Source organism: Artibeus jamaicensis, unplaced genomic scaffold, assembly GCF_021234435.1.
Source record: "Artibeus jamaicensis isolate MK-2021 breed Jamaican fruit bat unplaced genomic scaffold, CSHL_Jam_final contig_793, whole genome shotgun sequence".
Lineage (NCBI taxonomy): Eukaryota > Metazoa > Chordata > Mammalia > Chiroptera > Phyllostomidae > Artibeus > Artibeus jamaicensis.
In genome coordinates this window covers 12,769,923-12,795,947 of record NW_026521975.1, presented here as the reverse complement: position 1 = coordinate 12,795,947, position 26,025 = coordinate 12,769,923, and the positions used below count along the sequence as shown (strand labels likewise).

The 26,025-nt window shown below is 44.4% G+C and overlaps 1 protein-coding gene across 3 annotated transcripts in view; it reads left to right on the top strand.

Moving 5' to 3' along the window:
- The window catches only part of LOC119039416 (kalirin), a 571,768-nt gene that overhangs the window by 398,627 nt on the left and 147,116 nt on the right, over positions 1-26,025 (top strand). For all 3 annotated transcript variants that reach the window (XM_053672926.1, XM_053672927.1, XM_037132217.2), the window contains exons 13-15: positions 617-791; positions 16,865-17,060; positions 25,093-25,259. In XM_053672926.1, the coding sequence (XP_053528901.1) occupies positions 617-791; positions 16,865-17,060; positions 25,093-25,259 (538 nt within the window). The remainder of the gene's footprint in view (positions 1-616; positions 792-16,864; positions 17,061-25,092; positions 25,260-26,025) is intronic.

The following is a 26,025-nucleotide window of genomic DNA, read 5'->3' as shown; positions in this document are numbered from 1 at the left end:
ACAGCAGGGTGGGGACTTAATCTAGGCTTACAGCCTCTAGGTCCCATGCTTTTCTATCTGCAGCTTGATGCCTGTGTAATCACATTAGCCTATAACTCTGGCATAGTTTTATAAAGTGGATGAATAATTTTAGTACCATATCTTAGTTTAACAATCCTTTGAAGTAAAACTAGAAAGAGTTTTTTATTATATGTCTTCAATCTGTCTACTCTTACGCATTGTGTTTAATGTGTCTACTCTTACGCATGTGTATGTGTGTATTAAAACTCTACGTATCTGCATGGAACCGTTCCAAAGCAATATTTTGTGCTTTGTAGAGCCCATCCCTCTACAGTATCTTATTTGATCCTTTTGACAATTCTGTCTAAGGAATAGGAGAGCAGCCAGTCTTGCAGCTACTGTGCTGTGAACCCCAAAGAGGATACATGCCTATCTCCGCTTCACCCACTAAGCAGATAGTGCCTGGCTCACACGCAGTAGGACTATGATAGATGCCTGTCAGTTGAGTGATTCAACTGAGTCATATCCACCTTGTTCAGAAGAGGAAGGTCCCCTGCTCCTCTACCGCTTTTAACATGGCAAGGCCCCTCCCTTCTTTTCTCCCGCTCTGCCACAGGGACTCAGCCGTATCCAACAACAAGACACCCCACAGTAGCTCCATCAGCCACATCGAGTCGGTCCTGCAGCAGCTGGACGATGCCCAGGTGCAGATGGAAGAGCTCTTCCACGAGCGGAAGATCAAGCTGGACATCTTCCTGCAGCTGCGCATCTTCGAGCAGTACACCATTGAGGTAGAGATGGCGGAGGGGAGTGCTGGGGAGGCCTGCAGCATGGGCCGCTGCCTGGCCAAGGGGGCTGCCCCAGGGTCTGGGAAGGGGAAATTGAGGACGGCTTAAGGATACGTTTATAGAAATCTATAAATTCACATTCCACCTTCTGATATTCCTCCATCCCTCTCACTTTCACAGCCAAGTAGAGTTTCTCTGTTTTACTGTCTGTCTAGGGATAACTTCAACGAGATGCTTTTTGTTGGTATGCTTTGGACTCTTGGTATTTTGGTTCCTGAGAGACCATGGAGTTGGCTCTTTGGGCACCAGGTAGGGTCCTTGAATTCTGTATCTTCAAGGGTAGGTAGGTGTTAAAATTAGGTCTCCTCTGCTGGTGACTATAGACCAGGGATTAGATGACATCACACAGCAGCCCGGAAGTCAGAAGCCACAGGAAGGAAGACCTGTATGTATCCTGAGTTTGCTTTCTGCTTATTAAGAAAGTAAGTCTGTGCCCTGGCTAGTGTGGCTCCCTTGCAGTGGCTTATGTCGTCCTGTAAACAAAAAGGTCACGGGTTCGATTCCAGTCAGGGCACATGCCTGGGTATCGGGTTCAGTTCCTGTTTGGGGCACGTACAAGGGGCAACCGATCGCTAGTTCTTTCTCTCATAGTTGTTTCTCTTCCTCTTCTAAAATCAATAAGCATATCCTCTAAAAAAAGAAGAAAGTCTGTGATAAGGCCATTTGGTGGTCATGTCATAGCCTCCTCCATTCTGAAAAGGTCAGAATGGAGAGTTTGGGTATAATTATGTCCCCTTTGTGACCCCTGTGAATAATGTCTGCCCCAAATAGTATCCCTTTTATTATTTTTTGCGTTGAAACTTTAACTAACGCCAGGGCAGTAGGGTGTCTGGGCTGTGAAGAATATCAGACACTTAGCTGCCTTGTTTTTCTCAGGAATTGCCAAGGGTTACATTAAAAGCACTGTCCTCCCTTTGCTCCCAGCCAGTGTGGTATGAGAGAAATCCACTTCTCTATCCACTGTTTTAAAACTTCGTCTTGCATTTCAACCATCTTCTCTGAGTTGGGACTTATCTTTCCAACTATAACCTTGGAAACTTTTGGAACTGGTTTGGAATGGAAATGTCTTTATTTTTTAATGTTGGAAGCTCCAATATCCCAATCCCACACAGGACCAGAAAACTCTCCTGGCGACAGCTGCCCTTTGTTTCAGTCCTGAGACCAAAAATATTTACATTTAGAATCCAAACTGTGAGAGAAAAGCAATCCTTCAGGTCGCTTCCTCTCAGATGCCCTTTCTCTCATTGCACACCTCTCTCTACACAGCTTCCCTGGAAGCCACCACAGTTTCTTGCTTCAAGATTTCATGTTCTAAAAGGTTCCTTCTGGACAGTTTATGGGACAGAGGGAAAAAGATAAGTCTAGATATGACTATCCTTCTAACTTATTCCATAAATTTAGGTGGGTTGATTTATATTTTATTATTTTTAGTTTATTTTGAGTCTATACTCAAAGGATTTCAGGTGTCAAGTAGTAATAAACATATATTGAAAGAACACTTTAAATGTCAGTGGAAAATTAAAGATATTGGCATGCAGCAAAGAATGAATATGGTGGGTTTTATTGAGGCAGGGCAACAAAGGCAATAAAGGAAGGCCAGAGGGGCTGCGAGTTATTGTTCTTTGGTAATTGGGAGTAAAACTCACAGAAGTAAATAGAGGTTACATTCAATGGCAGTGATGTAGGCCCCAGGCGCTCCCACCACCCTGCCTCAGCTCCACCTCGCCCACAGAGCGTGCACACATCCAGAGGGAAATTACGTTAGCTGGTGAGTTTGCTGTTGTATTCTTTATTTACTCTCCTGTCATTCCGGGTCCATGTAAAAGAGTGACTAGGGGAAGGAAACAATCTGGGAGTTGGGTGTTTAAACGTTATTTCATTAGGTGGCTGTGGTTTGGAGGTCAGGGTTGCCGGCTCATTTCCGGAATGTGACCGTTAGCTTCGCTTTGCTGGTGGACTGCGCCCCTGGCGGCAGCAGCTGGGGGCACCACTAGGGCGTGTGTGCTTGCAGTGACTCTGGGAAATCCATGTTCGGTTGTGAACAAGAATCCAAAGTATATGTTAGAAAAATCCTTTAAAAAAAGAAAGCTAACTGTACATCAAATGGATCTTACTTAAATGTTGCAATAGGTGAAATTGATATTTAAATTGTGAATTTGCACTTTTTAGCTTTTGTCTACAAAAATTCCCCTCTCACCCTGATTTCTGGACAATAACACGGGCCGCTGATTATGGATACAGTAGAGAAAAAGTGGGGGGAATGTGTGAGGGTCTCATAAAATAAGCAAGATAAAAATAGCAATTCGGCCGAGCACACTCCGGTTTAGGCAGTGAACGGGTCTCGTTCCTTGTTCTGGGTGTGGCCAAACCTTGAGGAAATGCTCCATTTCATCTTAGATTAAAATGGAAATCTTGCCAAACCTATGGAAAAGTTCTGCTTCGAGTCAGAGTGTCAGAAGTTATTTTTAAGGGTGATGCGATTATTTCAAATTCCAGCTAGTGTTTCACTGTGGGGTGAAGAGCAAACATCTAGAGAAGTTTCAGAATGTGAAGCTGAGGGTGGTTCAGTAAGCAGAGACGTGTGAGAGCTGACATAAGGCAGGCAGGCGCTGTCTCCGCAGGGCATAGGGCCATGGGCTTCGTCCCTGAAGGAAGGAGTCTGGCGGACATATTTGGAATTCTTGGGGATTACCGAAAACCAGGGCAGGCCTGCTCCCCGGACATCTGGAGGTCTGAGCATGGCTCCTCAACCGTATCACTGATAGCTGAAATGGGCTAATTAACTCAAGAATTAAGATAATATGGGATTGCTTCTGCAGTTTCCTCTTACTGAGTAAGAATGGTGTGTGTGACTCCCACAATGAAACCTGGGACGAGGCCGTGGGCTACCCCTCAGTGAGAGTGAATTTATCCCAAATGGATTAGGTGGCTGTTCAACACCCAGCACTGCGGCTGCATTCCTGACACACATTTTCAGATGCCCTGGAGACTAGACAAAGTGACCTATACATGTTCTATGAAACATTTTCCTGTAAGGTCAGCCTCCTCTTTGAGAAACATTTTACATAAAATTGGTTGTGATAGCCCTGACCAGTGTGGCTCAGTTCGTTAGGCATCCTTACACAAAGCAAAAGGTCGCCAGTTCAATTCCCAGTCACGGCACATGCCTAGGTTACGGGTTCAGTCCCCGGTGGGGGCACGTAAGGGAGGTGACCTATCAATGTTTCTCTTTCACATCAATGTTTCTCTCCCTGTCATTCTCCCTCCCTTCCCCTCTCTCTAAAAATAAGTAAATAAAAATCTTAAAAAAACAGTTATGATAAAAGAAATGCTTCACCAAATGCAAATAATGTTTATTTTGTAATGGTAGGAATATAGATAATTTTATCTTGTTTTTGGTGCTCCCATACATCTTTTCTACAATTAATCAGAATGATTAGAAAGAAATATAGTTTTAGAAGCAAGAACAGTCCCATAGCTTCCCAACTCTTTTGGTTATGCACCCTGTCAGTATAATAATTTTGAACTTGCAACCTCCTGTGTGTGTGTGTATTCAGACACACACACACACATAAGTTGTATTGATTATACATGTTTTACCATCACTAACTAATAATCTCAAAATTCAATGTGCCCTTAGGGTGAAGATTCACTTTTTTATTACAAGTTGTGGTTCCATACTTCAAATAATCTTATGGATCATTTCCAGTTATTCTTTTGGCCTGTTTTCTTGACAGATCTGATGAGATTGTCACTGTTTCTTTACCCCATAATGTGGCTGACAGAGAGTTCAGGGTTCTCTTGTGCTTTCTTGAGTAGTATTATCTTCAGTCTGCAGTCTTGGAGGAACCTTGTTAAGCCATATATGTTATTGTGAAGGTTTAGTTAAAACTAGATAATAGGTAAATCCATTCAACTGGGCACACGAGAAGGGCGATATTGGAAATAGGACGAAAGCAGCCGAACAAATGTGCCACAGTCAGCCCTCTGCACTGGGTGCTCCCATCAACCCTGATGGGCCCTCTCATACTGTACTGTCGCCGTGTGGTCTGACAGTGGAAGTTTAGGGGCACCTCCTCTCTTTTGGTTTGATCTAATATGTATGCATGTAATATAATATATATACATATGTACACATATTTATAGACAGAGTTTTTCTCTCTTTTATCAATGGATAATCTTGAGCACCCCGTGGGTGGGCACACCCGTGTTGGAGAACACTAGAAATGACACCAAGAAAGATACTCTCAACAAGGGACTTTATGAGAAATGGGTCACAGTTATGATTTTTTTAAAATCTCTGACTCTATAACAACCAAAGCTTGCTCAATGTGCCTGAAAATGAATCTGTGCAATTAACCTAAGGAATGGAATAGGCAACTCTAAATTTGTGGGATCCATATTAGGGCAAGTTGGGGCCAGGCTGAAGCTGGGACACGATGGCCTTCAGGAAAGAAAATGCCGCCTACAGGAGAGAAAACTGATCGTGATGTACTGGTGGTCTCAACTCTAATTGGTTGTACGCGGAGGCCCTTAGCATTTTATATTTGAAAGAAATCAGTCAACCTTTTACCTGAGAGAAGTTCAACTCAATAGACATTTAGTGAGTGCCTACTATGTGCCACAAACTCTTTGGGGCACTGAGGATACAGTCCCTGGCATTAGGGGGCTAGTTGGGAAGAAACACAGAAACAGAATGGTCATACTAGGTGATAACACAGTTTGATGAGAACACAAAGGCAGGAATGCCTACCTTTGTCAGGCTGCTCCCGGAAGGTTTCCCTGTGAGCGCTCCCCTGAGCATTCTGGAGGATGCCGCCTCCACACAATATTTCCAGAGCCCGGAAGCAGGGGTAGGGAGGGGGGAAGAGACAAGAGGGAGCTCAAGATTTCTTTACCTTTCTACACTTTGGTCCTGGATCCGCCCTCTGGGAACACAGGACAGATCTGAGTCCCCTTTATTTGTCAGCCTGTAAAATATTTCAAAATGGTCATCACAGGCCTCTTTCCTTTTACCTGAAAAATGTCGAGATTGTCTTAAGCTACTTCTGAAGTCCTTTCTAATTCAGAAAATTTAGTGAGTACTTCTCTTCATCATCAGCCTTCCTCTGTGCTATATTTCCAATTTAGTCACCTATTTCTGGATGTGACATGGTCTCCAGACACCTGCCTCTCTAGGTCACCTGTTGCTGGGGGGCCTCTGTTAGTCATGCCTCATTAGACACACACCTGGATGGGCGTGTTCAGGACACTGGCGCTCTCCTGGTGCAGCCAGAAGTCAGGAGTTTTTTTAGTAACGTCCTCACCTGTCTTGTCTGAGATTGTGCTCTTTTAAAAGCTCCTGGTTGCTCTTTCAAGGTAGTTGCTTCACATATGCTTTTTTAAAAATTGAATTTATTGGGGTGACATTGGTTTCAGGTGTACAATTCTGTACTGCATCATCTGTATATTGTATTATGCGTTCACCACCCTAAGTCCAATCTCCTTCCATCACCACTTATTGCCCCTGTACCCTCTTCTACCTCCTCCACCCTCTTTTCTCTCTGGTAATCACCTGCTATTGAGGCTGACTGTTTTATTAACCTAAATAAAAGCTTTTTATATACATATTTCCCTCTCAAACTTTACCTTTTTTGTTGTCCCAGTTCTTTAGCCCATCGAAACATACCGGATTTGTAATCGCTGTAACATGGGACCATTTGAAGTCTTGCCTAGGTCCGGCAGGTCTTCCCTGTCCCCCCTGAGAGACAGAGTCGTCAGCTGTGGGCCATTGAAGGGCCACATTGTCTCAGTGCCATGTCAAAGCTTTTCTTCCATAGATGCAGTGTGAGAGTCTGCAAAGCCTGCTGCTCTCTGTGTTGGTGATGGGCCTCTAGTTCACCGACACAGCAACCGTATCCAGGAGGAAAAGGATGCCTGGTGGAGTCCGTCTTTGTGGACTCCTCCCAGGGCTCACTGTAGCATTTTCTGAATGTGCCTCAAATGTGATCCTTTGAGGAGGAAATGCAGAAAAAATACAATAAAGTAAACCAACATCTTCACAAAATATTTATCGGATAGTCTCTTCTAGACTTTTATGATACTGATTTTTCAGAATCATTGGGGTATTTTCCATCTTTTTTAAAGGATTATTCATACAGCTTTAATATTTTGGCAAGTCACATTTTTTTTCTTCTTCTATTATACTTTTTTCTATTACTATTTATCCCTCTTATTACTCCCCTTCCCGGAAATCACCTCACTGTTGTCCCTGTCTTTGAGTCCTTTATCCTTTGTCCTCGATCCCTCCATTCCCTAATCCCCCCAGTAGCTGTCATCCTGCTCGCCATCTATGAGTCTGTCTCTATTTTGCTTGGTAGTTAAGTTTGTTCATTAGATTCCACATATAAGCAAAATCATATGGTATTTGTCTTCTCTGACTGGCTAATTGCACTTAGCATAATGTTCTCCAGGGCCATCCGTGCTGTTGCAAAGGGTAAAATTTTCTTCTTTTTTATAGCTGTCAGTCACATGTTTTTAGTAAATTATTAAAGATCCCTGATAGAAACTTTCACATCACTCTGTAACAGGGTGGGCCTGGGGCTAGAGACCTGAAGGCAGGTGACATTATCAAGGTCCAAACGCTGTGTGCATCTTGTCTTGGACAGGGATGCTCAGGGTTTGGCAGGCGGAGGCAGGTGTAAGCTCCAGCACTCAGTATTTAACTTACAGGGAAAAACAGATCCTGACAGGAAGGTATTGGTGAATACTAGAATGAGTGAACTGTAGGTGTTGTAAGAGCTCTTCAACAAAGGGAGGTCTTTGGAAAACAGAAGATTCCCAGGAGTCTCAAACTGATTAAGAAGCAAAGGCAAGGATAAAATACCTACTCATGATCTCCTTAAGGTGAGCCATCATTGTATCAAAGATCTCAGTTTTAATCATGATAATAATGAAGAAAAGTATGTGAAATTGGTCCTAAAATTATTCAGTTATCTAAATTATCTAATTGGAATAGAAATTAGGTAGCTGCCATTGGAACCCATCAATTATATAGCATGTTACAATATGTTCTTACATTATGTTGCCAAAAATCAACAACTGAGTGTATTTCTTTACTGCCAAGTCATTTTGCTTTTTCAGAAAATTCTTGTTATATCCCCAAAGGTCTTTATGTTGCTACATAAAGAAATATTTTGGGGGAGTGTGGGAGGCAACTGATCGATGTTTGTCTCTTACATTGATGTTTCTCTCCCTCTCTCCCATTCCCATTCTCTAAAAATAAATAAATAAATAATTTAAAATATTTTAACTCTTTAGAGAGATTACATCTATTTCTAAAATAGGGAAATGCTATAATACATCTTTAAAATAATCTGCATTAACACTAATTTTATCATTTTGTCAATTGATTAACAGAAAAGAACTTTATATTATATTCTTAGACAAGAAGAATAAATGACTATGATAATTTAGTTTACTTCAGTTTTACAGTGGTAACCCACCTTGATATACAAACCCATTATAGATAAAATAGTTCTTCCCAAGCAACTGGATTGTCTGTCTTGCTGCAGTATGTCTTTCCTTATTACCCACCACTTGTAGGTCAGCGAAGAATATTTAGCTTTCACTTTCCTCATTTTAGTAAAAAATTACATCATAAAACAGAAATATGCTCATTTTGCAATTGATAGTCCAGGTATTTCAGAGCAATCTCACCACAGTGAAATGCCTCAGACCTTTCCTCCCAGTCTTAGTTGGAATGGGATTGGACTTTAATATGCGTAACATATGTGATGTTTGAGGTCTGTCCAGAAGGTATCTGAGACATTTATTGAAGAAGGCACAAGAAACATTGTACATAGGACACTGATGTCTCAGTTCTTTTCGAAGTAGGCACCTCGGGACCTCACACAGTTCTCCCAGTTGCCATCAGCTGCCCTGTTGTATTTTCCTGAATCTCATTGACAGTCTGAAATCTCTTCTCTTTCAAAGTCGATCTTAGTTTTAGGAAAAGCCAGAAGTCACAGGGCACCAAATCTGGGCTGTAGAGGGGCTGAGTCACCTGGGTGATTTGCTTTTCACCAAAAAAATTCTGTGTGAGTCGTGATGCATGAGCGGGAGCATTATCACGATGAAGCTGCCAATCACCAGTTGCCCATAGCTGTGGCCTTCTGAATCATCTGAAGAGTTTCCACAGAGGAATGTTCAAGCTTAGGGCAATATTTGATGCAGATTCATTGTTCTACTTGCTCAGTCATTTTAAATGCAAGGGCCACACAGTACACATGCTCACTTGATGGTGTCTACCACCCCCACTGACTAGTACATTGAAGTCGTCATTGTTCACACATGCACATTCCAGTCCACTCTCCTTGGCTGCCAGGTTACACTGATGTCACACAAAGCATTCTCGTTATATTAACAAGGGCTGGACTTTATCTGGACAGACGTTGTAGAGACACATACACATATACATATATATGTATAAGGGGAACCAAAAACTGGAATTCTCTTCTGGAGGGTGGCCCCATGTAGTACAGGCTTCCCCCACTAGCTGAGCATTCATAGGCATGTACACACACACACACACGCGCACGCACCCCGTTTGCTGAAAAGCCGATGGCAAAGTCATCACTGTGTAGTGTGTTGAGTCAGGCTGCCTGCTCTTGAAACCTGTTTCACCAACTTGACTCATTGTGTGACCTTAAGCGAGTTACGTACTCAACTTCCTCATATGAGAAATGGGGGTAAGAATAATTCCTGGCCCATAGGGTTATTAAGGGTTAATGAATTAACACATAGAACATGTTTTACAAAGCTCCTGGCACTTCCTGACACTTACAATACATTGTTATTGGCATTGGTATTATTAGTAACGATGTATTTTCATACATATTTGCTTCCATACTTTAAGCAGTTAAATATCCCATCTCATTCTTTCCCATGGTGTCTCTCTAAATTTGTTGCCGGGTCATCTTGGGCCATCCCTGAGTGTTCGTGAAGCCTCTGTGAGAAGCCATGTCGTGGCTCTCGCTGCACAGGGGGCAGGCCACGCCGCCACACTCTGCCGAAGCTCTCCTCCGCCGTTCACACCCTGCTCTTGTGTGGCAGGCGTGCCTGCTGTTCACGACAGAGGCTCCTAGGAGATCAGAAAATTCCAGATAGGTTAACGTTACCCTTATACCAAGTAATCTGCCAGAGTCAGCCTCAAAAATGACCAAACTCTTAAACAAAAATATCCTGTTGGAGGATGGCTGTGTGGTTTTTTTACCAGGGTAAATTACTCCTGGCATTGATCTGTGGTCAGAAACACACAATTATTTTATCGATCTATTCAAGGAACACATTAGTTTAAAAGGTCCATGTAAACTAAAGAAAGTGGAGTTATCAAGGAAGGGTTTTTGAGGAAGAAAACAGGGAAAAGCTTAAATGGGTACTTCTCTGAAGTGAGAATAATAAAAAAAGAGATACCCTTAGAATCAGTTCTTGTGTTAACAGGAGAGACCCGCTTTTCTTGCTGGTGCCACAAAGAATTACAGATCAGCCAATCTATTGGCGTGCAAGCAGGGTGTACTGGGCGGCCTTGCCAAGGCTGGGGGCCAGGGGCCATGGAAGGCAGAGATTCAGGGCAAAGCATGATAAGGGTGGTGAACGTAAGGGCAGCCAAAGGCCGGGTGGCAAGTGTGCGCCAGGTCCTTTGTCCTAAGAACGTATATAGTTGATGGGATAGAGGTGAAGAAGTTACTACATATTTTTTTAAGATTTTATTTATTTATCTTTAGATAAATAAGGGAAGGAGAGAGGGAGAGACATATCAATGTATGGTTGCCTCTTGTGCATCCCCCACTGGGAACTGGCCCACAACCCAGGCATGTGCCCTGACTGGGAATCGAGCCGCAATCCTCGGGTTTGCAGGCCTGCACTCAATCCACTGAGCTACACCCGCCAGGGGTGAAGAAGTTACAGATTGATTGATGGGCAAAGGTGGTGCCGGCTTTCTCGAGGGGGGCCTGACTACTCAAATTTAGGTATGTGTGGGGGTCTGTCAGCCTGAATCCTTATCTTGCACCAGAGCCCATTTGTTCATCTTGTTGTAAAACAGATATGTGACAGGGGCCAGTTAATTGAAGTTGGGGCAGCTACCCTAAGTTATTTTGGGGCTCCTTCTGTAAGCATCAGGAACTCCCTTGTAAAACAGATAGTGACCAGAGGCAGGCAGTTAACCAAAGTTGTTTTATGGGCTTCTTCTTTGGGTACTATGGACCCCCTTCTCTTCCCCCTTCCAGACCTTGTGATGAATACACAGTCTCAGAGCTTTCTTTCCCAGATGGTGGAAGTGATACTTCCCTTCTCCAGTGTTAGCATGGTGTTTCCTGTGATGTTGCAACACCTGGCAATATTATCAGCCCAGGCTTGGGACTGCTGAGTTACTGGGTGAGACATGTCTCCTTCCTCCTCCCTGCCTTGGTTTACTGTCTATTCTACCTAACTGCTGAAAGGCGTTGCCTGGTAACCAGGATGCTAGACACTGATCAGCAACAGCAGCACGGTCTCAAAGTTCTTCCTGTGCCATCTCCTGCCTCACTTGGACTGGCCTTATTGACGTACCACCACGGTTAAGAGCACTGGACTTTGTAGTTAAATGCTCAGCTCTGCCACTGCCAGCCCTGTGACCATGGGGAAAACGATCTGACTTCTCGGTGCCTTAGTTTCCCGCCAGAGTTGCTACTCGAATTGAATAGAAAATGGGTTAGTCGAATGCCTCACACGCTGTCTACTCCACAGTCCATACACAAGGAAAAACACCTTCTTCAGTCTTGGTCATCATCTTTGTCACGATCAACCAGCACCTAAAAGTTAGCAGAAGAAAAAGACTACACAGAGAGATTTCCACCTGTGCAGGTGATAACAAAGAGCTAAGGTATAAGAACAGACCACAGGAAGTGGGGAGAGTGGGGGCAGGTGAATTTTGATTCAGGCAGGTATGGAATAAAACATTTGGAGGGGGGAGGCTAAAGTGTTCTCTACTGTAAATACTGGGAAAGGCCCAGGAAACGGGGGAGGCCACTGGAGAGGGCTCCCTGACATGGAGCACTAGGCAGCTGCGGAACCAAGTCCCGAGGGTCAGTTTTGGGCAGCGGAACGCTGGATTCAGGGAATCTCGTCTGGCAGGAAACTGTTAGGCTTCGTTTTGAAGTGAGTCTTCCCATTTCCCACTGCCTCTTATCCTTTGTGAATTTCTGTTTAGCTCCTTTTCTGATTTCCCTTAGGCTGTGGCTTTAGAGCATACAATTGTTAGAATAGATATGTTGCCAACGTATCTCTCAGACATTGGTGTACCTGAACACTCCAATTAATTCAGAAGAGCAAGGGAGGCAGAGGCCACTGGGGCCAAGAGTGAGTGGGCCAGGAGCTGAGATGGAGTTAATTGAGTGGAAGGAGAAAGCAAATTAGGTTGATTAAAAGCTGACTTTCCTGTGGGCACCTTGTGTTCTTTCATTTATTTGGTTCAGGCCCCAGTTTCTGCCCAGAACAAATTCTTCCTGGTTTCTTTTCCAAATGGAGTTAAATCACGGAATCAATTCCCTAGCGCAAGTTTTATTTGTTTGTTTTGGGGCTTGTGTGTCTGTGTGTTTTCAGAGTCTTGTCTCTGTATTAGCAAATTAGCCCAGGCCCCATGTTATGAGATAAGCCAGAGATAAACATCTGGGTCTGGGGGTTGTTTCCTGCCAGAGTGTTTACCGTGAAGGTGGGGATGACTCGAATGGACGGGGAGGAGGCCACTGGACCAGGGAAGGAGGCCGTAGAGGGCAAAGCTGACTCTCAGGGTCAGTGAGGACGGCAGCGGGCTGGTTCATGTAACAGACGTGCCTGAGGTGAAGCCGGAGAGCTAGGTTTGCTCATTAGCAGTAGGTGAGCTTCAGGTTTGGAAACAAAAATTTTTTCTTAAAAAAAAAAAAATGAGCACCTGTTGTATGCCAGCCTTGTACCCCAGAAAGAAGGTAGAGAGGAGAAACCCAATGAAAGAGTAGTCCTTGAGGAAATAGAAAAGAGAATAAACTTAAATTCCAGCAAATGCTAGAAATACACAAATCAACCAGGAAAAAAATACACAAATGAGACTATGACAAGGCTCTGGGCCTCGGTGCATGGGTGGAATGGGGAGAGAGTCAGAGAAGAGCGTTTAAACACAGGGAGGGCAGCCCGAGGAGTCGGGCTCTTCTGCTGAGTGGCTCCGTGAAATCCACATTCTTCAGGTTTCGTAACAGATTTGGGCCCTTTGCCTGATGTGTCAGGTAGTGAGTGTGACAGGGAAGGGAGAAGGAAGAATATAGAAGCACGAGACATAGACTCCTAGACACAGTTCACATTTGGTTTAGATTCAAATTCCCAAGACACCAGAGCTCTGAGCCTCTCAGTCTTAACTGAAGCCCCTCGACTTTGCTCCTCCTCGCCAGGACCCTCGGCGCTTTCCGCTCCCAGACCCCTGGCCTTGGGACCCCTCTGGGATCTTCCTGCAGCAAACAGACCCTTCGTAGACTCAGTTTTATGGAAACAAAACAAAATCCAATATTGAAAGAAAGGTTGGCTCTTCCTTCCATGCTTGCTGTCTTGGTTTATTTTAATTTCTTTTAGTTTGTAGGCAAGGAAATGAACTAAAAATTTTGCTTGGGCTCTTTTCAATATATTATCTGATAAAAGGCTTATATCTAGCACACATTAAGAACTCTCACAAACCTATATTCAACCTAGTTTTTGAAAAGTGGGCAAAAGACTTAAAAACACTTGAAAACTAGACACAAGCCCTGGCTGGTGTAGCCCAGTGGATTAAGCATGGGCCTGCGAACCAAAAGATCGCGGTTCGATTCCCCATCAGGGCACATGCCTGGGTTGCAGGCCAGTTCCCAGCAGGGGCCAGTTCTCAGCAGGGGATGCACCAGAAGCAACCACACATTAATACCTCTCTCCTCTCCTTCTCTTCCCTTCTAAAGATAAATAAATAAAATTTTTTTAAAAAGTAGACACAAATGGCCAGTAGCATAGGAAAATGTGCTCACCGTCGTTAGTCATCATAAAACCATGAGCTATCCCTTCACACCCACGAGGACGACTAAATGTAAATGGGCTGATAGTACCAAGTGGTGCCGAGGATGCGGAGCAACTGGAACTTTCATACTGGGCTGCACAGCAAGTTCATTTGGTTTTGTCTGGGAATGGCTCTGGGAGCGCTTAGCTGCCTTGAACTTCATTTGAAACAATTTTGTTAGGTTGTTTGGTGACAGCTGTCATATTAGTGTGTATTTTTAAAAACACTTATGAAAATGAGTGAATCTTTGTGTAGCCCTTTGATATTAAAGATAGAAGAAATTATGCAACATTTTCAGCATATTATATTTATTATTTCAAGAAAGGTAAAAATGGAATTAAAACACAGCAAACGATTTGTGCATTGTATGGAGAAGGTGCTGTGACTGATGAAATGTATCAAACGTGGTTTGCAAAGTTTTAGCTGGAGAATTCTCTCGGGATGATGCTCCACGGTCAGGCAGACCAGTTGAAGTTGATAGTGACCAAATCGAGACATTAATTGAGAACAATCAACATTATACCATGCGGGAGAGAGCCCACATATTCAAAATATCCAAATCAATAAAGTTATTGGTGAAAATGAAAATTTTGTCTTTTATTTTATGGGAAAAACTAAACGAACTTTTTGGCCCACCCAGTGCATGCCTGTGGGGAATGAGGAGTTCCTGTTGGACATGCTTGACACACACCCACACCCTTTGACACAACAGTCGCACTCCTAGGCAGAGAAATGAACATCTGTGCTCACAGGACTCGTATAAGAACTTTTACATTAGCCTTATTTGTAATAGCCACACACTGGAAGCAACTCGAAAATTCATCAGCCAGAGAATCGATAAACAAATTGTGGTGTATCTATGGATGGCAGTTGCAAAGAATGGGCTGCTGATACACACATCATGGATGAATCTTAAATACAGTGTGTTGAACACATGAAGCCATACCTGAAAGAGTATATTCTGTGATTTCATTGAAAATCCAAGAATAGGCTAAACTACGTCTGTGATGAGAGAAATCAGAAAGTGGTACCTGAGTGGGGGGGTGGGGCAGGGAAGGGGGCACAGAGGACTAGGTGCCCTGCTGGTCCTGGAGCAGCCCCTCTTGCTGACTGGGAAGGTTCTGCCACATGGCAGCTGCTGTGAAGCCCAGCAGTGCAAATCGCTAAGCTGGGGCCCTGGGATATGTATGTGCTTAGGCTGCCTGGGCCATGTTGTGGCTGTTTGATCTGGGGTGAGGCTTTCATTTTAACTTCTCAGAAAAGTTGCCTTCACAGGGCTGCTGTGGGGGTAGCATGAGATAACAGACCTGAAGACCGCAGTAGAAAAACTTTTCTCTGATTCATTTATTGGCTGAATAGATTCACATCTATTCAGATGTGTAGACGCCCCTCTACCCCGCCCCGCACGCGCGGTCCTGCCCTGTCTCCTCCCCCAGTTCAGTGCTTCTGAGTCCCTGTTCTGTGGAGGGGTGCAGCATGTGTAAAGGAAGTGTAGGATTCAGACTCTCTGGGCAGTTTCGTATTTGAGAGTTGATGCGGGGAAGCCACGTGAGCAGAGGTGTAAAGCAGTAACTAATTCACAAATTCATATCGAGACAAAGTTTCCCTTTATTATGTGCTTCAGTCTTTATTAGAATCATTGGTGCCTTTCAGTAGAGTGTAATCTGCTTGAATTTCTATACCTGTACTGAAACTGGAGGGCGACCAAGTCCGGGGCTCAGGCTGCCTGTCCCTGCTCAGACGGAAAGCAGAGACAGGGATTGCATCATAACTGCACTTTTAATATCAGAGTCCAGCATCTGAGAAGGTGGGGGGGTAAAAACCCTAACATCCACCTGCCCTTGAGCTTTCAGAAGTTTATACAGGGGAAATGTGGGGATGTGGGGGGGGTGGAGTGCAGAGATGCTGTTTCTCTAGGAAGAGGGCTGAAAGAGGAGTCAGGGGCAGCTTCTTCTCAGGATGCTCTCTTTGTTCTGCGTTCTCTCTCCCGTTTGCTGTGGCATTCCTTTCTTCCCCGGACACCTGTGGTTTATAGCCAGGGGGGTTCTGTACTATTTGGTTAGGGAGGAGAGGTATAAACCATTTGCTCTCAGGTGTCCTTGGTCAGGGGAGATAAGGTCTTGTGATTCACCAGGTGACTGTAAGTTGCTCAAACTGTTTGGCTTTCTTTAGTTTTCTTGTCTCAGTTTCCCCATTCCACTTGCCCAGGCATTTTCCTAGCTTCTTACTTTCCTGTGTCAATACTACGCATTTACCCCTTGTTTAGTGACCATCTCCAGGTGTCAGCCTTTGTAATAGAGGAAGCGAACCTGTGCAATAGAACATGGGAACCAGACTGAGACTCAGGGTTTGATGTGTACCAGCTTTCACAGACTGTGTAACCTCAGCCCATTTACTGGGCTTCTCCAGGCCTCATTTTCTGTTTCTTGAAAAGTTAGATTCAGTGCTTAAGTTCTGAGGACCTCTCCAATTCTGAACTTTTCCTAAAGTAACAGTTGTAGTATAGTGGGCAAAAATCTTGGTGGTCAGTAGAAGACCTGAGCTATGGCCTCAGGTCTACTCCTTGCAAGCAGGGTTAACTCTGGGAAAAGCATTGCATCTGTCTGAGTGAGCAGCAGCTGCTTCTTCTGCAAGGTAGACCTGGAGGTGTCCACCCTGCCTGCCTCTCTGGGGCATTGTAAGGGTCAAACTGAATGGAGTGTGGGAAAACTTCATAAACCGTAATTCATCATCTAAATGTTTCCTGCTACTCCACTGTTGTTGCTATAGACATTGAAATACACACAAAACACTGTCAAGGGCATGCACATCTGAGTGTGGGGCAAGTTCAAGAGATGCAAGGCAGAGGTCAATCTGAGAGTTGGGTGAGTTAAGAAGTCTTGGAATCCCTGAGTTTAGCAGTCTCTCGCGGCCCTGCGAGCCTGGACTGATGGCTGTTCCCTCGCAGGTGACGGCAGAGCTAGACGCCTGGAATGAAGACTTGCTCCGGCAGATGAACGACTTCAACACGGAGGATCTGACCCTTGCAGAGCAGCGGCTCCAGCGCCACACGGAGCGGAAGCTGGCCATGAACAACATGACCTTCGAGGTCATCCAGCAGGGCCAGGACCTGCACCAGTACATCATGGAGGTCCAGGCCTCAGGTAGGCAGCCTGCGCTGTCCTTGTTCTCCTGGCAGGAGGCGATGGAAACAAGAACACCAGCTTGACTCCAGCAGGCACTTCCACTCTGTTCATTCATTTTATTCCTACAGCTATAAGGAGCAGATTTTTGGCCTCATTTTAAAGAGAAAGAAGCTGAGGCATGAGAGCTGAAATAACTTGTATGAGGCTGGCCAGTGAGGCTGTGGTAAAGATGGAAATAGGGTTGGTCTCCCCTGGCACTGTGGAGAGAATGGGGAAAAACTAACGGTGAAAATTAGCAGATTCCAAAAAAATAAATGAAAATTTTAAAAATGGTGGCCCAGAAAGCAGACCGCCTTGGCTCCCAAAGCAGTCGGCCATCACGGGAATGGTATTCAGATGTGTAGACGCCCCTCCACCTCACCCTGCCCCGCCCGCGCGGTCCTGCCCTGTCTCCTCCCCTCCCCCAGGGCTGGCTCCTCGTCTCCACTTCCAGACTCTCAGAGCCCTGTTTTTTATCACTGGTCCGTGCGTGAGTGTTAAGAAGTGCTGATAAAAATTTATGGTAAGGCCATATAATTTTATAACTTCTCAAAAAAAAAAAAAAACATGGTCTCTTTACCCAGGTCTGACTGTTTTTCCTGCTCAGGATTTATTTGCTATGTGTCCTACAAATACGTGAAACCTTAGCTCTGGCCGAGTGTCTCAGTTGGTTGGTTCATCACCCCACATACCAAAGGTTGTGGTTCAATCCCCGGTCAGGGCGCATATGGGAGGAGGCAGCTGATTGATATTTCTCACATTGATGTTCTCCCCCCTCCCCTCTCTCTTTCCCCATCCCCCACTCCACCTCCCTCCCTCTTTCTTCCTCTCTTTTAAAAAAAAAAAAATCTGTAAACATATCCTTCAGTGAGGATTAAAAAAATGAAACCTTATTGCTATACCTTCGAGTCAGCCTTTGTTATCAGAACTGGAGGGTGTCATCACAGTCCCTAGTCCACCTATCCCAGAGAAAGAAACCACTCATATAAGCTAGAACCCAGGCCTGTGCACCCAAACCCGCCCATTGTCCTCCCCTTCGCCCACCTCGCCCTCGTTGGCTCAGGCTCCTCACCCGGCATCTACTCTTCATAGCACTCGCGGTCCATGTCCCTGTTGGTCATGAAGAATATTTAGAATCATGAGATTGTTAGGCAAGTCTTAGCAATCAAACTTAACTTTAGAGTACTGTGCTTCTTTTAATGTATTTGTAGGATAAGTGGTGACTAAATCCTGGGCATTCAAAAGAACTTTACTTCTAACCAGAGGAGAAACAAGGTAGGAAATTCTATTCACTTAGGTCAGCATAGTCTTTCTTTGAATTTTCACTTGGCGTGTGAATAGGTCTGTGCCCCAAACAGCCCCAGGAAGGGCCATTCACATTACAGTCTATCTGGTGTCTGTTCTATGACAATACCCAAGCCCCACTCTGAGATACCTGATTTAACAACCTCTGAATCAGGCAGGCATCAGCAAAACTCCTCAGGTGATTCCACTGTGAAGCCAGGGCTGAGACTGCTGCTTTTCATCACAATGGTTAAATCACATCAGCTGATACCTAGGAAATGAATGCCCCAGGACAAGGGATCCCAAATGTGGCTCCCAGATCAGCAGCATCAGCATCACCACTGGAGGGCTTGTTAGAAATGCAAGTTTAAGGGCTCGTCTCTAGAACCTATCACATCAGAATCTCTTGGGGTCTGGCCCTACAATCTGTGTTTCAAAGCCCTCCAGATAATTCTGGTGTATCACTGCTGATTTAGGACCTTGCTTCTCAGAGTGGGGGCTCTAGACCACACCATCAGCATCACTGAGTGCTAGTTAGAAATGCAGAATTCCAGACCTTTTCCCCTGGAATTGATGTGTCTGGCAAGAGGAGGGCTTGTCTGCCTGAAAACCCGTGGCACTTAGGACCAGGGTTCTGGCATGATCTGGGGAAAGCCCACCTCTGTTCCAATAGCTAGGTATCCATAGTAACAAGAAGACTGCTGGGAGCTTGCATTCTCTGTAGACTGCTTAAGACTGGGGGTTAGTTGTACTTGGCAGCTACCTTAACCATGAGGGATGAGTGGGTGAAAACGCCCCAGGCAGATGGGCTGCCTACCCCCACAGTATCCTGTTCTGGAAATGAGTTTTCTCAAAAGAGGCCGGATTGGCGTCCTCAGCCCTCTCTGCTGGGACTTGTTGTTCCCCTGCTCCTGCCACAATTAGCTGCTCAGTCTGGCGTAGCCCCTCGGGCTTCAAAGGGAATGGATCCAGGGGTTTCAGAAGGGATGCTCACTCTGCCACTCAATGCCTGGTCCTCGGTGGAGGCATCTGTCTCATCTCTGGCTTAGAGGAGGGGAGGACAGAGTCATGTCAGAGCTGGGGAGTGGGGGCGGAGTTTGGGAGGGACCCAAATGGAACTCGCACTTCTGTGGCTGAAGAATGCAGGACTTCAGAGACACAGGACTGAGGCAATAAAGGTGACCGTTTGTTATGTACATCTAATGAACTATATTTGAACAAGGAGTAAAATAAATTGCTGTGTTAGAAAAGGACAATAAGCAAAATTAAGAGTTTGGTTGGTATTTAGCTCTTCATGCTAAATTAATTAAGGGCTTATATTTCAATTTTGTAGGAGTAAATGGAAGTAGAAAATTTCCATACACTTATTTTCAGGTATGAAGTTTATAACATTGAATCGGGTTCTGCTAAATCTCTCTGGTTCTGCTAACAACTCTAACCAAAGAAAAGCCTTTGCTTAAATCAACATCAGCTTTAGGAATAGAAGGCAGAAGAGAAATAATTTCCTCACTTGCTCATCATTCCTTCCTCACTGTAGCATTATCTGTGTGAGCCTCAAGTTGGAGGTATTTGCTGGTAATAATCAAGTTGGAGAAAACACGCTTGCTGAATTCAAGAAGTTGGAAATGCCCTTTCTTTCTCTTTAGACCTTACTTTCTTTTTCTGTCTAGTGTGGCAGGTGGGCCTTGATTCCTAAAGTCCTCTCCACTTCTTACCTTCCATGATTCAGCCTCACTACCTCCATTGATTATGCCACAGGTCTTTTCCTTAATGTAATCTGACAATGGGACTGTTATACTTGACCTTAGGAACAAGACAAGAGCCATATATCCTATGGATATATTCCTTTTGTGATGTAATCAAAGCTTCGGGTTCTCTCTTTAAGCAAGGCTTCAGAGACTCTTTGGAGTCTGTGGCAGCGAGGCTTCAAATAAACTATGCTTGAGAAGAGTCCAGCCATAGTACTTGAAAATAAATAATTAAGTTTGGGGGGATCGCTCTTCTGCTTGAGCACAGAGGTTAAGAGTTCTGCTAGGAGAGGACGGTGGCTTGGCTAGGCGTTCTACCACATCTCCTACGATCTGGGTGTCCTTGAGCACATGACTCCCTTCTCCAAGCCTTGCTTTCCTCTGGAAAATGGCGATCATGACAATAAAGCCAAAGAGAGTCATTGTGAAGATGCAGTGGGATGACACACAGGTGTGCTAAGGGCCCATAAAGCTTGTTAATGATTACGTATTACACTGGCATTCGAGCACATAGGGCATTTGGTTGGGGTTCCTTTCGTTCCTGTAGCATCTTCAGCAGCATGAGGGCAGGACTCTTTCTTCCTTCTCTTTATATTCCCAGCATCTAGCAGAGTGATTATGTCTTGCATATAGCAAGTTCTAGTAGTAAATATCTCCTGAGTCATCAAGACTAAACATGGTGTAGGTGAAAGAAATGTAGGCAAAAATAATGAGCCATAAATAATTTTACTTATGTCATAAAAGGAAGGAAAGACCTGTGTTTTTCCAAAATGGAAGCTACTCTGGGGTCACTGGGAATGTGGATCTGGTTGGGGCTGAGGGGAGGGCAGACGAGAACTTGAGGTAAAACAATAGTTCTCAAGACCTGGCTGCATATTTAGAAAATGCATGGAGAACTTCTTTAAAATACCAAGGCTGGGGGCACACCCCTCAGGGATTCCTAGCTAATTGGTCTGGAGTGGGTCCAGAGTCGTTTACGCTTCCCAGGTGATTTTAATGTAGGGCCAAGATCGAGAATACTGATCTAAAAACCTGATTACGGGACTGTGTAGTTCCTGAACTGGTGTTGTGCTGAGGCACGGATGGAGGAAGGAGAGAAGAAGATGTTCTCTGAGGCAGATGCATAATTTAAAAACACAGTAAAGAAGCACATTACAGGCCCTGGCTGGTGTGGCTCAGTGGATCGAGTGCTGGCCTGCAAACCAAAGGGTCACTGGTTTGATTCCCAGTTCAGGGCGCATGCCTGGGTTGTGGGCCAGGTCCCTAGTGGAGGGTGTGCGAGAGGCAGCCGCATATTGATGTTTCTCCTCCTCTCTTCCTCTCTCCCTTAAAAAAAAATAAATCTTCTTAAAAAAGGAACGCATTACAAGTATGAGCATTGTAGCCAGGAATACTGCTCACCCTAGACCATAGTCAGCTCTCCTTAAGGAAATTGAAGTGATTCCCTCAACCTGACAGCAAAGGAAAGCAAAGCAAGATCTTATTTTTAGCTGTGGCCTTGAGCCCCAGATAAACACAGTGCCAAACATTCTAGTAGCTGAGTATATCGGAAGGACTGTCTCTGCCCCCTGGTTGCTGGCAGTCGTACCATCTTACTCAGTGGTTTCCAGTCTTGTTTTTGTGTTGGAATCATCCGGGAACTTGAATACTTACTGATGTCTGGGCCCCACCCCCAGAGACTCTGGTGTCCTTGGTCTGGGCTGTAGCCAGGACACAGAGGTTTTTTGAAGTTTTCCAGATGAATCTAATGTGAGCCAAGGTGAGAGCACAGGTCTCACAGCATCCAAACCACCACAGTTTCTAACAGGATACCTCGAGCAAGGATTGGGTTCGACAAAAAGTCCATTTGGTTTTTTTCATAAGATGGCCGGAGCTGTCTTTAACTTCATTCAAAACAATTTTGTTAGATTATTTTGTGACAGCTGTCATATCAACATGCATTTTTTAAAACTTATCAAAATTGGTGAATTGGGAAGCCATATTAATATTGAATATAAAAGAAAATAAGAAACATTTTTGGCATATTATGTTTTATTATCTCAAGAAAGGTAAAAAACACAACTGAAATGCAAAAAAAAAAAAAGGATTTGTGCAGTGTGTGGAGAAGGTGCTGTGACTGATGAAACATGTCAAAAGTGGTTTATGAAGTTTCATGCTTGAGATTTCTCTCTGGATGATGCTCCATGGTCAGGTGGACCAGTTGAAGTTGATAGCGATCAAATCAAGACATTAATTGAGAACAATCAATGTTATACCATGTGGGAGAGAGCCCACATACTCAAAATATCCAAGTCAATCAAGTCATTGGTGGAATGAAAAATGTGTCTTTCATTGTATGGAAAAAACTAAGACTTTTTGGTCAACCCAATATATAAACACCTGAGGATAAGATTTTATATTTACATTTTATACAAGGCATTCAATACTCCCATCAGTCAGTAATCAGTAGTGACTATATCATTTTCCCAAGGGAAAGAAAAAGTGGGGAGAAGGATATTTTTTAAGCCAGCAAAATGCCACATACTATATATACTTTATCTCCTAGTCTTCATGACACCCCTAAATGTCTTTCTTAGGATTCCCATTGTACCCAGTCTCTGAGAGGATACTGAGCCTAGAGGCTCACCATTAATAGGTTGCAGACCAGGGATTCAAAGTTACATGTGTCCTTCCCCAGAGCTCCCAGGTACTTTCCACCACAGCACATGACCTGAGCTCCTCCCTAAAGCATCCCATGTGTTCACTGTGCAGGTATTTATTGGGTGTTACGAGTCAAGCCCTGTGCTGGATCCTAAAGATGCAGAGAAGCATAAGACAGACACGGACCTAGTGCCCATGTGTATGCATTCCTGAGAGAACACACCAGTTACAAGGAACAACCTCAGTGGAAGTGTCCTGACGGAGGGATGGGTAGGGAACATTGTGGGAGCACATCAGAAAGAAACTTGAGTACAACGTTTCATTAAGGAGACTGACAAGCTATTTTATTACAAATATATTGCACTACTTGATGCAAAGAACAAACATTCTCCTATAAAAAATATTTATTGATTTTAGAGAGAGAAACATGGATGTAAGAGAGAAGCATCGATTGGTAGCCTCCCATATATGCCCTGACTGGGAATCGAACCCCCAACCTTTTGGTGTAGGCAGTGATGATCCAACCAACTGAGCCAAACCAACCAGGGTTGAACAAACATTCTTGTTGCATTTCTGAGATCCTCTGAGGATAATATTTAAGCCGATGATTAGATCAAGAGGAGTAATGTCAGCACAAGAAAGCTTTATTTGCTGTTGATTGGTGGACATATACCAATTGATGGGGTTTAACTGGGACTCATGTCAATGTGTAGGGGGCAGTGGGAGAGAGGGGTGACTTTGTGTTCTTCTAGGTGTAGCTGCAGTAGGTCATCATGCTTTTCTTATTCTCCATCCACAACACCATACACTGTTGAGGGCTGTAGAGGCGTCATCCTCACCCATTCTGTTTTCTGTGTCTGTCTCATAAAACAGGCTCAAGCAAGGTAGATGAAAATGTAGGGCTTGCCTCGGGGCAGGCTGCAAGCCTCTCCTGGACGATGTCCTAAGCAGGGGGATGGCCTCTTTGATGAGTTACTAGGCTTAGAGAGCCTATTTACATGCAGCAAGCCGTAAGTTTCCCACAGGAAGACACTTTGCCCGAGCCCAGCATACTAAGCACCAGAGACACGTGCAGAATGAAAATGAGCTGGAAAAGCATCTGCATTGTGGCTGGAAGCAAGGAAGAGCACCTACTTCTGCAGATGGGTTTTTTTAAAAAATACTAACCCACAGATATGTTTATTGATTTTATGGGGGGAGGAAGGGGAGGGAGAGAGAGAAAGCCAAAGAGGGAAAGAGGGATCTGTTGGCTCCAGTCTGCGCCCTGACCAGGGATTGACCGTGCAGCCTAGGTGTGCGTTCTGATCACACGCAGATCAAACCTGCAACCTGTGGGTGCACAGACAACGCTCCAACCAACTGAGCCACCTGACCAGGGCTGCAGGTGAAGTTTAATTAGGTTTTTAGAAAGTAAAAGTAAACATGGGGGTCAAGGGTCATGCCACTTGGCTGAGCATTGCAGAGGTAGAAATTTTTGTATTCCTTCTTACTGTCTATTTCAGTCAAGGAGATGTTCTACCTCATCCTCCTGGTAACTGAAAATAGTAAGTGGAAGGAGTTGACTGCCAAAAGAACAAGCCGTTCTTTTCTGTTTCCCACAGATATTTCAGGAGCTAGGACTTGGAATTATGAAACTGACAAAAAATAAACATGAAAAGATACTGAAATTATTACCATATAACACCAGAAAATTTTTTCCCTACTCTCCCATATTGTCCTTATGTAAAGCACTATTTTTGCCTCCGTAGAAATGAATTTCCTTTCGCGTGTACAGATGTCCTGACTGTATTCCGCAGGTGTACTGGTGGAGGCAGTGATGATTTCTGGTGGTTCGGGAAGAGCAGTGGGCAAGCCTCCCAAAGAGGATTTCATTTTCAGGTGGCCGTACCTTGAGATTGGTGGTCTCCCCATGTGATCAGCTAATGAGAGTGTGCCTTGGGCAGAAGTTCTGAGACAGAGCCTTTCTTGGCCTTGTTTTGTATTTTCCAATATGATTCAGAGGCTGATTTGTGAATATTCTGGCGAATGCCCTATCAGAGACTGCTGAGTGCTGTCTTGTCTGGGGACTGGCTTACAGGGAGCACCTCTCCCTAAATCCAGTCAATAATAAGAAGCTGATCATCTATTGGAACGTTATTCCCAGGCAAAAGAGATGGCATGTTTGAGCATCCCCAAAAAAGCCAGTTATGGCAATCTGTCCAATTCCACAGAGAAATATTGCAGAGGGTGGGAGAGTACTGAAACAGCTATTTCTAAATTCCAGCTTTCATATGCATAGTGAATGAAATGTGGTCTTGGCAGTACTACCTGGTCTTTAATCGTTTATTTTTCTAACTTAGGAATTGAGTTAATCTGTGAGAAGGACATCGATCTGGCAGCCCAGGTGCAAGAGCTGCTGGAGTTTCTGCACGAGAAGCAGCACGAACTGGAGTTGAACGCAGAGCAGACCCACAAGCGGCTGGAGCAGTGCCTCCAACTGCGGCACCTCCAGGCCGAGGTCAAACAGGTGAGCCTGGCTCTCCCACCTCAACTCGGGCTTCCTACTTGGGCTGGATCAGCCATAGGTGTACACAGACCTTAGAAATAGGTAAGTTAAGGAATGGGTGTATTTGTTTCTGAAAGCTAGGCTGCCATCTATTGGACCTAACAAACAGACCTAATGGTACAATAGCTCAAACAACAAATGCAAAATTTCTCTTTCATAACAATCTAAGGAGCGCATTCCCAAGTTATCCCCAGTATTTTTTTTTTCCTTTGTGCCCTCAGTCCTGGCATACAGGTCATGAGAAACACATATCCTTTATCAATAAATATACTAAGCCTTCAGAGCTGGGTTGATTAATTTGAGGCATCTGCGTGTCTAGTGCAATACCTGACACATAGCTCATAGTCAATAAGTGGTAGCAGTTGCTATCACTTGTTTCAGTGTGTGTGTGGTTCTGATAAATTTTTCTTATCATATTAAAGTAAACTTTAAAAAGGAAAAAAGTTCTTATCTATATGAGATATTATACTTGGTATTTTTCTAAAGACATACCCAGATCTCTAGGAATCTCTAGGGACATAACAATAACCAATGCTACAACAAAAAATATTACAGCCCTGGCCAGGTGGCTCAGTTGGTTGGAGTGTCGTCCCATGCACCAAAAGGTTGTGGGTTCAATTCCCAGTCAGGGCACATGCCCAGGTTGCAAGTTCAATGCCCAGTTGGAGTGTGTACGGGAGGCAACCAATCAGTGTTTTTCTCACATCAGTGTTTCTCTCTCTCTCTC